At 37.5% G+C, this 16,852-nt stretch overlaps 1 protein-coding gene across 3 annotated transcripts in view; it reads right to left on the bottom strand.

Annotated features, from left to right (window-relative positions):
* LOC149535027 (uncharacterized) overlaps window positions 1–16,852 on the bottom strand; it is a 62,346-nt gene that overhangs the window by 33,569 nt on the left and 11,925 nt on the right. For all 3 annotated transcript variants that reach the window (XM_089806998.1, XM_089806997.1, XM_089806996.1), the window contains one exon: window positions 4,138–4,186. In XM_089806998.1, the coding sequence (XP_089663124.1) occupies window positions 4,138–4,186 (49 nt within the window). The remainder of the gene's footprint in view (window positions 1–4,137; window positions 4,187–16,852) is intronic.

The following is a 16,852-nucleotide window of genomic DNA, read 5'->3' as shown; positions in this document are numbered from 1 at the left end:
CAATTGCACCCCCTAATTTTCCTCTAGTTTCATCCAATCTTCTATTTGATAAGCCTAATCCTATTGCATCTCCTGCATTTGATGTAGGTAGTTCTACTCCCCGACATAAATAATGAACTAAGATGATTGGTGATCTTCATGATGATGAGCTCATCAAGGATAGAACTACTCAAAAGAAAAGAAAACTTTCTTTTATAAAGTTTGCTCTTATGGCAACATTCACAGCATATATGAGCCTCCAACATACGCAAAGACAAAAGGGATACTTGAGTGGGAACAAGCTATGGATACTAAGCACTACAGTTAAAGAATAACATTTGGGTTTTGATAAATCATCCTTCAAGGAAGAAACCCATTGGATGCAAATGGGTCTATAAGGTTAAGTACAAGGCTAATGGTACTTTGGATGAGTACAAGGCTCGTCTCATTGCCAAAGGCTTCTCTTAGAGTTAAGGAATGGATTACAAGGAGACCTCTGCTCTAACAACGAAGATAAGCACGATCAGATTTCTCCTAGACATGAAGGCACTCTATGGCATAAAATAGGCTCCTCAAGCATGGTAAATGAAAATTGATAAGTACCTCACAGATTAGAGTTACCAAAGGAGTCCTTAAAACTCAAATTTGTACGTCAAGAATACTTGCAGTGATATCATCCTTCAGGTTCTATATGTTGATAATTTGATAACACTGGTTTGCATCTTTGATTCAGAAGATCAAACAAAATTTGTGTCAATCTTTTGACATGACTGACCTTGGGCTTATGCACACTGCCTAGGTGTTGATTTTTGGTAGCAATCTCATGGCATCTTCATCTCTTAGTCTAACAACACACGAGCTCTACTAGACAAATTCAGAATGCAGAACTGCAAAACTGCGTTTACATCTACAGAGTTTAGTCTAAAGTTATCAGCCAAATCGAGTTCTCCTATTGAAAATGAATCCATATTCAGGCAACTAATGGGTAGTTTAATGTATCTCACCACCACTAGACCTGGTCTAAGCTTTTCAGTGAGTTACATACCCCACTTCATTACAGCTCCCACTTCAAATCATTAGGTTGCAACGAAGCGCATCCTGCACTATCTCAAGGGCACATCAGACTTTGGTATCTTCTATGGACAAACCAAAGATCCCACACTTATCAGGTAGACAGAATAGAATTAGGGAGGCTTCGTTGATGACTAAAAGTCCACTTTTAAGTATGTCTTCAGTTTGGGCACAGGTGCTATCATTTGGACCAATAAGAAGCAGCAAGTCATCTCTTTCATCAACACAAGTAGAATATTGGGGAAGAGTTAAAGCTTCTTGTGAGACAGTTTGGCTTCAAAGGATGCTTTCAAACATTCAAATCTCTCAAGTAGGACCTTCATCCCTCTTCTATGGCAATTAACAGGTGCTCAAACTCACCAAAAATTCAAGCTTCAATAAGCGGACCAACCATATTGACCTTAATTGTCACTTCATCCTCTAGTTGGTTAAAGATGGATCCATGGATTTGCAATATGTTCCTGCAGAAGACTAGACTACAGATATTCTCACCAAGTCACTAATTCCAGATGAGTTTATTAAGTTCAAGAGGTTCCCTGGTGTAACTGATAGAGTGACTATTAAGGGAGTGTATTTGAATAGTATTGTTCTATTTAAACTATTACTATTTTAATGGCAATTCTAGATCTTTTATAAATAATAGCTAGTTTTTATTCTTTGTATGTTTCTTTTTACAAACATCCCATTTGTAATTCTATAAGAACATTTGTGCTCTTTGTTTATAACTAATCAAATTTTGACGAATTACTTGAGTAATATACCTATGTACAACATTTTATTAGGAGTATGTTATGGCCCATCTGGTTTTGAAGACCGTGGTCAAAGTGTTAGTTTAGTAGGGACCCCAGACAATTTTATGTTGTGTTATTTATATTATATATTGGCACAAATTTATGTCTTTAAGAAGAGTTTTTATCCCACCTTGAGTCTAAATTGGAAAAACCCCTACATGTGTATCAATGTGCCACTTGATATCTATATAACACAAAATCATCACTTTCTAACCTCTTTAAGTATGTTTTAGTCAGCGTAGCAAATACAAATCCATATCAGGAATATGGTTGCTCTATTGTACATTTCAGTATTTCATCTTCAGCTTTATATATTTCGTGGAGTATTTTTCATTCTCTTCAGAACATCACTTTTACTACCTTATTGCTTATGGGGTGGTGCTTATTTCAGCATCAAAATATTTCCTCCAAGGACCTCCATGGAACCTCCCAAAGGATTTCTAAGGAAATTTCAAGGCAATGTGACCTTTTCATGAGGGACAACTACCACACAACAGCATGACCCTTATGGGGAAAAATTCCACTAGGCCACTTCTTAGGTTGTCTCACAGGCAACTCAGGTCTAAAAGCAGTTGTAACTTGTCTCAAAATGCTCAATCAATTCCGAAAACATCTCCTTTGAAGAAATTGTTGTCAATCCGCCTTGCCATTTCAAAGGGGAATGTCACCAAGACTAGGAAATTGGTACCAATGTTATTTGGGTTGTCAATAACATAAAACCTTAGCCAATGTGACTAGAAACCTACCAGCTTAATTGTTATTGTGACCACCTACCTTGTTGGTACTTTACCTCTTGAATGAATATTGGCATGTACTATCAATTGTCTGTCCAATCTATTGACTAGATGTTGAGAGAAATCCTCTTCAATGTGTCTTGATTCCTCCCAGGTTTTTTCAACCAAACCTGTGTAGGCCAAGAAATTTTACCCTTAGATATTTTATCAAATCTCGCAATGATCTTGCTGTGACTTGTAGTGGTTGTGGGTGATAATATTGGCAGGTTTCCTTCCTCCACTCTAACCATTGATATAGACATGAAATGACTACAACTTCTGGTCCTGATCTGCATACTTGTTCTTTTTCTTTTTCTTTGCCCCCATTTCTATGAAGAGCAAAATTTCAGCAAAATCCCTGAATTCAAGGGTTTTGGCTCCAACTCAATAAACCCAAGGTCCCAAACAGTTGAATCAATGATAAGGAATCTACTCTCCACTATGTTGCTCAAGAGCTAAACTAAACTTACATTTTTGGTCTCAGGAGGTGAATGGAAGTCCTATTTTCACAAATGCCTGCCCAGGACTGTTGTAGCTCACTGGATCCCTCACAAATGAGAAAGTAATACTCTGGAGAGTGGAAACCCAAACCTCAAAACTTACTGGCTTCTCTAGCTCTCTCATCCCCCAAGGGAGGGGATAATCCTTAAATGAAATGTATGTTCAGAATACAGCCATCGTGAATCCTCTAAGACAATCTTGTACTGGTCTTTGGTATCCTGGGAGTAAGCAAAGCATCATTCTCAGAAAAGGGCTGATTGTTTGGGTCCATCTGCATGTGTGCTCTGTGAAGGACTTGGCTTAACACACTGTCGAACAATCTAACACAGCATATTCTCACAAACTAGCTCTTTTAGTTTTATTTGAGATGTAAGCTTATTCAACGTAGCATCCTCTCTGCAGCCTTTACCTGGTGTCTGGCTGTGCTTCTCATCTATAGTGGGATTATGTAAAAAGCTTCCTTCTTCATATATTATTGGCATTAATCCAAAAAATGCAGATTTATATGGAATTTGTTAATTGATGGCTGTGCCATATCTTGTCCTGCCAGGCCAAAAATGGGTGAGCCTCGCACATCCCATTTTTTAGATAGAAGTTCTTTACATGGATTTACAATTTATACTCTGAAAACTGAATCTTTACAAAAAAAGCAACCTACAATACAAGTTTACTAAGTAAGAATTATTTATCATATATCTCTTGATATTCCTCCCAGCAATCAACAAAAAATAGGTATGCTAAATCACAGTTGTTATACACCTTCACCACAGATTTAAAGGTCCATTTTTAGCTTTAAACTGAATGATATCGGAATTACAAAAATGTTGATACTTCGACAATAAATTGTATGATAAAGTCTTTACAAAGATATTCATAGGCATTATCTATTAGTCAAAAAACAGCAATATAGAAAGACCGAAGCTTTGGCCACTGCTCAAAATGAGGGACAAGGAAATCTGTAATAATGTCAAAACAATGCTTTCAAACAGTAGACATCAATGAGAAATTAAATGAGGACTTACTTTGTTGCTGACTGAAGAGCCTCAAAACTAGATACACGCCGCATACTTGCTGCAATGCATTAAGATATGAACAACTGATATGAGAATTTGCAGTCAACAATCACAACAAACAATACTGGTCTCAACACCTGAAATTTATATACATGTAATAGAACTCTCAGTAACTGATCAAAAGGATATTGGTCTCATGATCCTCAAAAAACTTAAAGAGAGCAATAAAAATAACAATTATGAAATGTTTTCAACTTTTTAACCACAAATGTGATATTTGCACTTGTTCATTCTAGAGATTTTTGGGCCAGAAATCTGCTCAGGTACCCTCACCAGGTTGCTGTCCAAACAAATTGATATTCACCACATGCCCTAATTATTATTTCCACTTTCAAAAAATCCCATAAAATCTCTTTCTGATAAATGCAAGATTGTTCTATTTAGAGACCTACACAAGACAAAGAACTTTCTGCAAAATTCTGCTCTAAATTCAACCTGAAAAAATTTATGAAAAATCAAAACCACCGAGCCAACTTTACATCATAATATCTACCTAGATACTATTTATATCTTTACTGTGAGCACTTTTTGGAAAGCTTGAGAAATCATTTTTCCAGGGAATTCAAGATTGCCTTAATTGGAGAAATGAGGATATCAGATTCTTGAAGGGAATCGAAACCAAATACCATGGGAACAGTACACAACCTACTGCAATATAGGCAGCTAGATTGGAAAACTAATCTGCAGAAAATTACTCCCACTTTGCCCAAATAGAAGCTCTGACACCGAATGCTAAGATCTTTCTTAAAATTATAGGAATGCTTCAAATAATATCCAATATACTTAAAAACAGTTAACTTTGGGCAACACTACACGATGCTCCTTATGGAAGAGATCACTCCATACTATATCTCCCTTTTGAGATCCTAACACATACAACACTTAGCTTGATATATTTATAGATTTAACTGCATAGAATTTTTCAATCATCAACCTTTCAGATCATACTCCACAATCCATCATCAAGAACCTGAAGGGAGGTTAGAAAAAACCAACTTAAAAAACAGAAATATGTAAAAATTAAATTTGTATACCAAAGAAGTATTTGATCTCAGCCTAAGAAGTGTATTAGTAGTAACTGACTAAATCCTACTCCCCCCAAATTTTTCCCCGAGTGAATTGAAAGAATTGAGATCTCTGCAGACTAAGATCTGGCGGATTAGATTAGAAATCCAATCACACTGTTCCAAAAGAGTGATATTATTGTTTTCAATAATGATGAGATTGGGTGTATCAGATCTAGCAATCCAATCTCAACACTCGAATATAGAAAAAAGCATACAGGATATTTCTTAAAATTCATAAAAGCATAGACATGCAAGCCATTGCCATGGAAAAGAAATCATGAGAAAAGACAACAAATCAAAAGGTGTCCCACTTCAGTAATAGTCTTAGCAGATAAAAAGGAAAATGCATCTTACTTCCCCAAATACAGTGCTTCTGTCTGGAAACAACTCGCATAGGTACTTCAAGATAAGCAAATATTTTTTTCTTTTGTAATTACCTTGTCCATGAGATTCCAGTGTTTATTGGAAGTACCAATCCCTCTGTTAATCCAAGATATAATAGACAATATGGGCTTGCCTTGTTGGTATGTGGGGGGAAAGGGAACTTAGAAGTGCCTGTCTTAGTAACTAAGCCTAAAATTGTGTTTTTCAAAGCTCAAGCTGGTTTAGAAGTCATATCTGCAGATTCTCCTCAAACTTATGGAAATGTCTTTCTTTCATTAAGCATCTGATGTTTTTGTGAATGAAACGAGCCATACATTTCCAAAGTAAGAGATTTGTGCAAAAAGTGGTTGCTTTTTTTTAGGTCTCACTCTAGTTGTTGAATATCTTGTACTGACATAAATTGGAGATGTTCTCAATCTTTACCTTTAGAATTTGTTGTCCCTAAATTAGGGATAACCCACCAGATTTTAATGTTTAACGGCACCATCACACATTTCAAGTCACATTTCCATTTCCCAAGGTGCTCAATAACGAACCCATAATCCTTGATCTTTTGTTGTGTTAAGTTTTCTGAGTTACTAAGTTAGTTTTTTTTTCATTTTTATAGTCAATACCAGGTTTCGGACTCCATTCGCAAGTTCACATTATTTGTGTTGCTTGTAAGCATAATTGCCCTCTCAACATACAGTTTTGACTTGGCTTTTAGCAATTTTGAGTTTCTGAGTTGAGATTGCAAGTTTATATTACTTGCACTTGTGACTGATCTTTTTAATAGCCAAATTTGACCATGTTTGCCTTCATTTATTGTTATGTTTTAAGCCCATGAATCAGATCAGCTTTTAGAAGTCATATCACAAGTTCTGTACCCCAGGGACGTGGACCCTGTTGTTGTAAATAAGTAATTACTTATTACACTTACTTAAGTTTACTTAGGTCAATGCATTATTTTATTATTTTTTAGGTGAGACACTTAAGAGTTTGCCTACTTTTATGAGTTGTCTTGTTGACAACACAGAAATAAGCAACTCTAATTCAGCACATGGTGTCCACAACACTAGAGTTTGCATAATTAACTGAGTTGTCGTGTTGACAACACAGTTATTTGCACTCTCAATTTAACACATGGTGTCTACAACATAATTTTACGTGCTACACCTTTGTAGGCTTATCCGCTCATCATCGCACTTTCTCCAGTGCTTAATGGAGGATAACCCACACTTGGTGGACATGTGCTTGGTTTTAAGACTTATCAATATGTTGATTCCTAGGCACTCTAGAAGCATTCCAGAGGCCTTTATATACAGGCACTCCTAGTGTGTATGTACATGACATGACATAACTGAACATTGAATGACAATAAATCAATTTTGGATATTGTTATTCTGATCATACCTTGTTGGTCTACTATTGTGCTTGTGCTTGAGTTCCTTGATCTTGGGTGATTTTGCCCTAAGGAAAATTCTTACATGATATCAGAGCTATACCAAATTCTTACATGGTATCAGAGCTGAGGGAAATTCTCTTCACATAGCCGTTTGAGACAATTCTTGCTTCACCTCTCTGAGGACACCTCAACCCAGATCCAGAATATCATAGTTGGGAGCATCTAGAGCCAAAGTGGACCTTGTCATTGCGTCTGGAACGTTGATTCAGTGAAAATCAACTATAAATTCGCTTACCCTAAGCCATAGTCGAATTTGAGGCAAAAAAAATTTTGTAAACTGGCACCCGGAGGTCCAATTTGCAAGTACGTTATGATCTATTAGATCTACAATTAAATTTATTTCAGATCGGTATTTTTAATTTTATCTGCAATCCATTAGAATTTTTCTGCAAATTTTCGGAAAAAAGTTTGTCTACTCGGCTTGCAGAGAAATTTTTTTTACAAGAACCGGCCAGTGAAACCCCGGCCCCTACAGAAAATATTCTATCATAGCATAGAATATTCCTTCATATTCATCCAACGGCTTTTCCAAATTTGGCGACAACACACCAGTAACTAACCACCAACCCGGCGGCAATACTAACCAGCAGCACCTTGCTTGTTTGATTTACAATTGCGGGCTGTTTATTTTATACACCCCGCAAGGTATACCCACAATGAATGTGGGATTTTAAAATTCCCACGCCGACGTTCACCCTTTCCCGACCAGCTCCGCAAAGTCTTCGGCCATGTTTGAAGACTTGACCACTACTGTCATCTCTCTGGTGACCTCACCACCCGTCATCATTTCCTGGCCCCATTGCAGATTTCAGCGACAATTCGTCTTTCTGGTGCAGATAACTTCGATCGCAGTTTTCCAACGGCTCCATCATCACTTCGCCGGAACTCTTTGCTTTCCCGGCACCACAGTTTAATCCCAGCCTACATTAATGACAACTCATTGCGGTGTTGTTTTAAAAATCTTCAACCGCCGAGAAATTTTTCCGAGATCGGCTTCAACAGACAAAGATCTTCAATCACACAGCAACACAGAAAGCCCTGCCATATGTCTAGAGTAGGTTCACGTGCCACATCTACTCTCCATGTGTTCGAAGTCAGCCCTCGCCGATCAATCCATGCACGTCGGACCCTCTCGTCCTACCACGTGGACCAACAACGATTGCAATCCCAATCACCTCATCCTCCACATGGGCAGGACACAATGTTGCACACCTCCATGTGGTACGATCACAAACTGCCACGTAAGCAGTCCACAACGATAGGCCGTACACACGTTAGCAAACCCTTTGACACGTGCCACCTCCACCTCGCCATTCGTACGTCCAATCAGCCTACCACATCAACAAGGGGGATTTTTTTCACTGACATCAACCAGACAATATTTTAAATTTGATGGTTGTTCGACCGTCATTTCCAGGCAATTTTGAAATGTTGCGACAGTTGTTTGACTATCAAATTTAACCTTGCAGTTTGCTGCCCAAACCCCTCTCCAGATTCAGTTTTGATTTGACAGCCTAACTTTGGGAGGCCATAATTCAATCATCTGGACTCCAAATCAGGTGCAATATTTTTTTATTTTGGGTAGAATTTCTTGAACTTTTTAATGGTGTTGTTCTTTTCTAGTTTTGGTGCATGGATTTGTTAGAAATTGCATCTTTTGGCAACTATACCTGTCCAATCTTGCATTTTGCAACTTGAAATGCTCCATACAGGCTCATCTGAACACATTTTCAAGTTCCGTTTTTTTTTTAAAGTGCTTAATTTTTCATCTACTTTCCAAATCTACAATCAGATTATAGGGTTGTGTGGACAAAAATATCACTTTCAAAATTAGGGCCTTTTTCTGCATTGTCTTGCTTTGATTACTTCTCAAAATTGTTGTACATCTGAGCTACAGTGCTTAGTGACAGATTTGAACCTCAAAAGGTAGTTGTAAATAGCAAAATCAGAAATCCGAATTATACATTTTGACAAGTGGCCTATTGTACACGCACTATCTACAAAGCACCGAATCATACATTAGGGGTTTTTTTTTTTTTTTTTTGCATTTTGGAAGGTACATTGACTACTACATCATGGATGAGGAAGATTTAATTACCTTGACAACACAAAACTATAAGCAATGGAGTCAATTGGTTCTCACTTATCTTAGTTAGCATAATGCATTACTATATGCGAAAGGACTTTCATACAATGATGACACTCGTTCCATCATTTGTCATGCCCACTTTCTACATATGGATATGGAGGTTATGGATTCACTTGATGACATGAAGTCAACTGATTTATATGATATTTGGATCTATCTTTGGGAGATGTATGGAGATCCACACATTCCTCCATTCCCAAAAGATCTTTTACCTCTAGTTGTAGCTGCATCCTCTCCAGATCAGATCACACCTCCTGATGCTCCTGTTGCTACTACTGATCCAGTTCCAGCCACAAAGGCTTCTGATTCAGTGCAGCAGACAACACCATGTCTTCCTACTTCAGATTCATGGGACGACTTCCTTCCAAACATTACAAGGTTGTTCGTGGAGTCTCACATTGAAGATGTGGGAGACATCATCGATGATATTCGTCTTCTCTTTGTTGAGGCGAATACTTCATCCATTGCCACAGTGATAGGTTCAAGTACTTAAGCACAGCAAGGTACACCTTGTCTTCTAGCTCCAACATCAGTGGATGACTTCTTGACAGACATTGAAGGTTTGTTCGTGGAGTCACACATAGCAGATTTGAGAGACATCTTTGATGATCTACATCTTCTCTTTGCTGAAAAAGATCCTTCTTCAGTTGTCACGAGGGCTCACTCCGACCCTCCTGTCCATTCTCTACATGATCAGTCTTTACAAGTTTATATGATTGTGGATCCTTATGTAGAGTAGTTCCAGGAGGTCTCTTTATCATTTGAGAAGACTGTTCTTTGAGGCATGTTCTACATCCATCCTTGCTAGATTTGCACTTCTTTTCAGCAATATTGGAAGGCACGACTATCAACATCGACACAGGGACATTTGAGCAGGTTTCAGAGGCACCATTCATCATTGGGATTCTTTCTACACATAGGGGAAGCATCTCACCTATACCTCTGCAATTGTTTCTTCCAAAGGGGAGGAACATTATTCAGCAGTCATGGATCAGCTTCTATATTGGAGCAGCTATCACTAATCGGTACTCTACATTTGGGGGGGGACTACCTTGTCTCCTTCTTCCTTTCTTTTATGGTGGGGGGGGGGGGGGGGGGGGAGGGGGGGGGACCTCTATGGCTCGGAGGCGGGATTGGTAGCGATGATTCCCCAGAGAATTAATAGGGCCCACAATTTTTCTAGGGAGATTCCCTAGAACCTATCAAAATTGTGGGGAGAGGGTCCTATTGCCATTGTAGGGACCAACACGACGATAATATAGCAAAGGCTAGACGGGCTCCTAAATGGGGAGTTATTAGAAATCTCAAAGCAATTATTCAAGATTTCCCCCAGTGATTGGGAAGTACGACAGGCCTCCAAGATCAAATGACAGTCTCGCCAATAGCTAAACAAGAGGGAGATCCCCACTTGCTCCCTTCTTGTCAACTGCTGGAATGGTAATGGTTCTTTATGGTCATTACCCAGATGAGGTTTTGTCCTACATCTCTTTTGTATATACTTGATGTATGTCATAATGGGGGGTCTTGATTACTCCATCCATCCATGTATCTTGATTTTTCATCTCTCTTTTTGGGGGAGGGTTTTTCCCATAAGGTTTTCCCTCTTTCTTCGCTTTATGAGAGATTGCATTGCATTATGTACATAAGTACCTAACATGGTGTAGTAGCCGAGACCCATTATGCATTTTCATCCTAGCTTTCATAAGCTTAAGTGCATTCCCCTAAGTTGCACTTAAGGGGGGGTGTTGGTGTAAATAAATATTTACTTATTACACTTACTTAAGTTTACTTAGGTCAATGCATTATTTTATTAATTTTTAGGTGAGGCACTTAGGAGTTTGCGTACTTTTATGAGTTGTCTTGTTGACAACACAGAAGTAAGCAACTCTAATTCAGCACATGGCGTCTACAACACTGGAGTTTGCATAATTAACTGAGTTGTCGTGTTGGCAACACACTTATTTGCACTCTCAATTTAGCACATCGTGTCTACAACATAATTTTATGTGTTACACCTTTGTAGGCTTATCCTCTCATCATCGCACTTACTCCTGTGCTTAATAGAAGATAACCCACACTTAGTGGACATGTGCTTGGTTGTAAAACTTATTAGTATGCTGATTCCTAGGCATTCTAGAAGCATTTCAAAGGCCTTTATATACAGGCACTCCTAGTGTGTATGTACATGACATGACATAACTGAACACTGAATGACAATAAATCAATTTTGGATATTATTATTCTGATCATACCTTGTTGGTCTATTGTTGTGCTTGTGCTTGAGTTCTTTGATCTTGGGTGATTTTTCCCTAAGGCAAATTCTTACATAGTATCAAAGCTATACCAAATTCTTAGAGAACTTGCCCCCTCCCCCTCCCAAATCCCCAGTGTTCTTTGAACGGGGATGCACCAAGAACTTGGGGACAGCATTCTAATGTCCCCAACTATGCCACCAAATGGGCATCGTTTTCCTAGAAACACGAGGACCACGTGGCATCCCCCAAGGGGACAGGGGGACAAAACCACATCTCTCAGCCCCTTAGAATGCACAAGCATCCCCATAACAACACATGCTAAACAGAAATTAAAAAAACATTGTTTAATAGGTTTGTACTTGTTTTGATATATCATATCATGCTATTCAATGTAATCATCTTTATGATGAGGTACTCATACTTTTGATATCTATTATACAAATTATAATAGAACTCTTCCCTTTGTTGACTCAAGAATTTAAAATTTTATTGTTCAATGTTCAAATGTTTACTAATTTACTGTTTTACATCTTTATATCTTATATTGTTATACATATTTTCATATAGAATTTTAAGCACCACATGTATAGTATATCATATATTGCAAACCCCCACCCTCCCTCGTCATCCTGAAATTGTGGCCCCTTTCTCCCCCTATTCCAACATCCCCTATCCCCCAGGGCAGTATAACTATGATTGCAAGTTAAATGTTATGTATAAAAAATTACTTGTATATCAGGTTTTGAAACCCGATATGCAAGTTTAAAGCTTCATTTTGCTTCTTTTTTAAGCACTTGTAATCTACTTTGTAAAACCCAACCAAAGGCAAAAATATATAACAATGGAGTATTTTATTGGCTTAAGTTTTATATTTTCTATTACAAGTGAAACTTATAATTACTTAAGCTTGTATCCAAACTTGCATCATGCTTCTTCAAACCCGAAAGGCCTTGCACTAAGATTTTAGAGACCCAAATTCATTTAGGAATTAAAGTTTAGATTTAGAGAAGGGGATTTACATTTGAAATCCATTTACCTAGGCACATTTATGAACACGAAGTAGTCACATAATCGACTTGTGATTTTTCTGACTTGGTTATAAGATTGTGTCCCTTTCTTGAGGTCACATGTATACTGGACCGCATTTTGACTTTTGGGGCATCGCATAGGCATTCTCCCTAAGTGTTTCAAATACCAATTTGTGTGTTTTATCAGGTATGCTTTATCTTGTTTTTAATCTTCTGTCTAGCATGAGTTACATACGTTTGAGTACGTTATTCTAATTTTGTTTTGGTTTTTTATGTTGTATTGTGATGATTGATTGAGTTTGTATTTCAAATAAGTTCAATCCAAAATGCAATGGAGGTTCAAAAATATTGTTCATGTCGTGTTTAGGGTTTTCATTTCCTTACGAATAATAAATAGTGCTGAGCCTCACTCCAAGAGCATTAAAATTAGATAGTGGATTAGAGCAGCATTTTCATTTGCAATGTGTTTGCACTGACAAGTCACATTCGCAATTCTTGTTTTCGATCTTCCATCAACCAAGTAAAATTACTTTTCGGGTATGGAGGATCACGTTTAAAGCTGTCTTTGCAATGAGTATGGTACTTGTACTATGTATTTTCAAGGACTTAATGCAGGCATATTGTTTCCAAAATATTCAGAAGTGTACCATAAATTTCAGCAACAGCCTCTCAAATTTTCACCAAAATATTAAATGCAAGGATATAACTTGCAGTCGGGTACTCAAGACCCAACTGCAACCTCAAATGCACTTCAAATCACTTGAAATTGAGGGTCTTAGGGACCCGACTGCAAGTGCAAACTTGTATATTCACATTGCACATATGAAATGCATTCTCGTTTTCCCCAATTGCAAGTTAATGCTTATAACCTTCCATCCTTGTAATGCAGTCCTCAAGACCCAAAATTCACTTGTGACCCCATATTTGTAACATTAGACATCTTCTTGCCAGTTCCCATGCACACACTATTTACCAAAGCAATAAATCAGGACATAAGTATTTTTTTATAACATTTCCATCTTGAAGGAGGTGTCATGATGAAGTGCAGATTCTCAGAGTCAAGATAATGACATTGAAAGCAAAACATTAAGAGTTGCTAGACACAAAACAGAGGCAACGATAACCAAGAGAGATCCATGTAAGAACAGAGGACATGCTATCATGAGATAATAATACTGATCCAGCATTGTGCTAAACCGTTGCTCTTATAACAATGACGAGAAAAGGATTCCTTGTTTCATCAAAGGCAATATAATGCTTCCAAGACTGAGATGGTCACAAAATGTTAAAAGGATGTTTTCCAATTAAGACCATTGTAGTGAAGAATAATCGAGGATGTATGTTTCTGTCCCTGTACAAATGCCTTCATTGAACTTGGAGTGTTCATGTGTCAATGTCTTGTAGCAACATGAACAACAGATAGAGGACGATGTAAAAGAGTCATGTCTCCAAACACTTAAATTAGTTTCAATTATGCACTTGTAGTATCATTTTGACAAATTAAAATTAAAAAGAAAAGATGTAATTGCAGGTGGTCATATCACTTGCAAAGTTATAACTTACAATTACATATAATCACATTGCAAGTCAAAATGTATATGGGACTTGCAATGTTGAATAAGTTAACTGCAGTCAGTCAATCATGGAATAGATCTTAGGTTGTTGGACTTCCCACTTTTAGCTCTCAGCCCCTCACCTATATATAGGAGGGTGCTCATGTAATCCTCCACTTTTAGCTCTCAGCCCCTGACCTATATATAGGAGGGTGCTCATGTAATCCTTTATCTTTATGCAAGGAAACAATATGCTATCAGTTTGACAAACACTCTAAGACTTTGATCCTAGATGTAAATCAAATTGCATTCAATAAAGAGGCAGGTTGTTTTCAGACTTTGTGCAGAATCAAATTGTTATGTGAAGACATTTTCTGGAAATTGATTGTGACTATTGTTCTGTTGTCTAAACAAGATTTGAACCCAATCTTGCAAGCTTTGAGTTATCTATTGTGCTTAAAGTTATAATTAGACTTTCAGACTTGATCTTGCAGACTGAGTTGCTTATCATGTTTGAAATTATTATCGTATGCTCAAGCAAGGAGGCAACTTGCAGAGTTTGTGCTGCTTTTATCTTCTACGTTCTGAAATGTTAGGTGAAGTATATGTTTGAGACTTTGAGCTGCACTTATACTTCATCCCTGTTCCTGAATTTACATAGGATTCATAGAAAAAAATTTAACTCTCATAAGCTTCTTGTTTTTAACTTTGCTGAGTTGTACTTGAGATTATATTGTAAAGATAGAATCATGTATCCTGAAATAAGAGAATACAACAAAAGAAGAACACCCACTTGGAAGGAGTGTATGTTGAATGTAATGCCCAGTCAATTATTTTTGTGAAAACAATCTTTGGTTTAGTTTGGTATTAGTTGTTTTCAGTAGCATTAAACAGGGGAGACTTCTCTTATGATTAGGAGAGATTGTGTCTCGCAAAATGTGGTTGGCCCCACTATTTTGCAACTGATCACAAAACTGTTGGTTGCAAAATTTCCACCCATCAGATTTCAAGGAAATTGTCTCTTTAGGCCCTAGAAATTGTCACTAGTGGCATTGATCTTTGGGGCCTCTATTTTATCCTTTTGTTGCTGGATCTACTAATAGTGCAAAAGGATTGGCAAGGTTACTTAATAAGTTAATTCCTTTAGCCTTGCATTTTCCTGTAAATACTTGCTGAAACATTATTTGTTTTACTAACTGTTGAGGATGGAACATCATCGGGTGTAATGTCCCTGTTTTTAGTAGGTCCCTGTAGTTGGTCAGGTCAGCTCACCGTCTCAACCCTCGTGAAATGACAGTAGGATTTGAGGGTCTCAGTTGTGCGGTTATAGGCTTTCCAGCAGCCTATGGTGTGTTTTGGCTCCGTTTGAGGACTTACTATTTATAGTAAGTCAATCTATTGGTTCCAATGAGCTCATTTGAGTCAAAAGAGTTGGAGGATGCTCTCAGTTTTTATTTCGGTCTTTCAGTTTGGGCTCCAAGAATCTTGGAGGGAGCATCTATTTATAGTAAGTCACCCCGTCAGGTTCATTCATCATCTTTCATCATCAAGATCACTTTAGTGTTGTCAGATTTCGACTATGGTGCTTCTTCAGTTGTTTTCACAAGACGGGTGAATTATTATTATTATTCATCCAAATACGCTCAAGTTGCTATTTTTGGTGGTATTGTTGGTTGGTCACCTCAGTATCATAGCTCATTGGAACCGGGATGAAAAGTTTTAAATCCTAGGAACAAGAAATAGTGGCTTTATGTGTCAGAATTTGAAGTTATGGTGGAAAAGGTCATTTTTGGAGCCAAAAGCAATTAATAAATTAATTTATGATGGCACTTTATTATGTTTTAATGTTGTGTGTGGAAAGCTTCTTAAGTGAAGTTCATTTGGGAAACTTTGTGCCATTTGGAGATTATAAATATGAGCCCATTTGATTAGTTAGGCACACTTGATTATACATTTGATTTTGTGCCTTTGTGGCTTTTTCCTGGGTTCTTAACTGTATGCCCTTGTTGATGTTTAAGGGTTTGGAAGTTCTTTTGCAATTTAGCTGCTGAGGTATAGCTAAGTTTGTCTTACTTCTCTAGTGTTCATCACTGTAGCTGAGAAGGGTTTTCATTCCACTACTGAAGTATAGTGGATTCGATATTTGTTGGATTCTCCTACTATATCCACTATGTCTACGAAGGAGTTTGTTTACACTGGTTGATTGATCAAATTGGAAGCATTTTGTTGGCTGAGAAACGTCTTGAAGATCTGCAATTGCATTTGAGTTGTGGAGGTTACATTTTTGGTTGGAAGTCCACATTATTTTGGTGGCCGACTTAGTGTTGGATAATCTGCATACTAGCCGCCATGGTTGGAAGAGAGATCTAACTACAATAAAAGGAGGGGACGACAATATATTTAAGCCCTCACAACGTATTCCAACCTTCATTGTTGTTGAGACGGCTGTTTGGAAAGTCACATCAACAATTGTTGGGACTGCAATTTATCTCAGCAAGCCATGTGGGGTATTTGGAGATCACATGAGTTTGGTTAGTGAAGTGGCACACATGAGCAATAGGGGGAATATTTCATGGTACGGCTTGGCAAGTTACTTACAGCTCAGGTGTCATTAATAAATATATATATTTCTGATTTGTAGTTCTTCATATTAAATGCCCAAAAAATCTGTTTCCAGTTATAGTCTGAATTCATTACATCATTTCAATCTTCTTGTAATTGTTATCACTTATCAACTGGAGAAAATTCAATATAAATTGGAAACAATTAAATATTGCAAATAAA

Source organism: Cupressus sempervirens, chromosome 10 (genome assembly GCF_028749045.1).
Source record: "Cupressus sempervirens isolate cs-2001-9-10 chromosome 10, ASM2874904v1, whole genome shotgun sequence".
Classification (NCBI taxonomy): Eukaryota; Viridiplantae; Streptophyta; class Pinopsida; order Cupressales; family Cupressaceae; genus Cupressus; species Cupressus sempervirens.
This window is presented reverse-complemented; position numbering and strand designations above follow the sequence as displayed.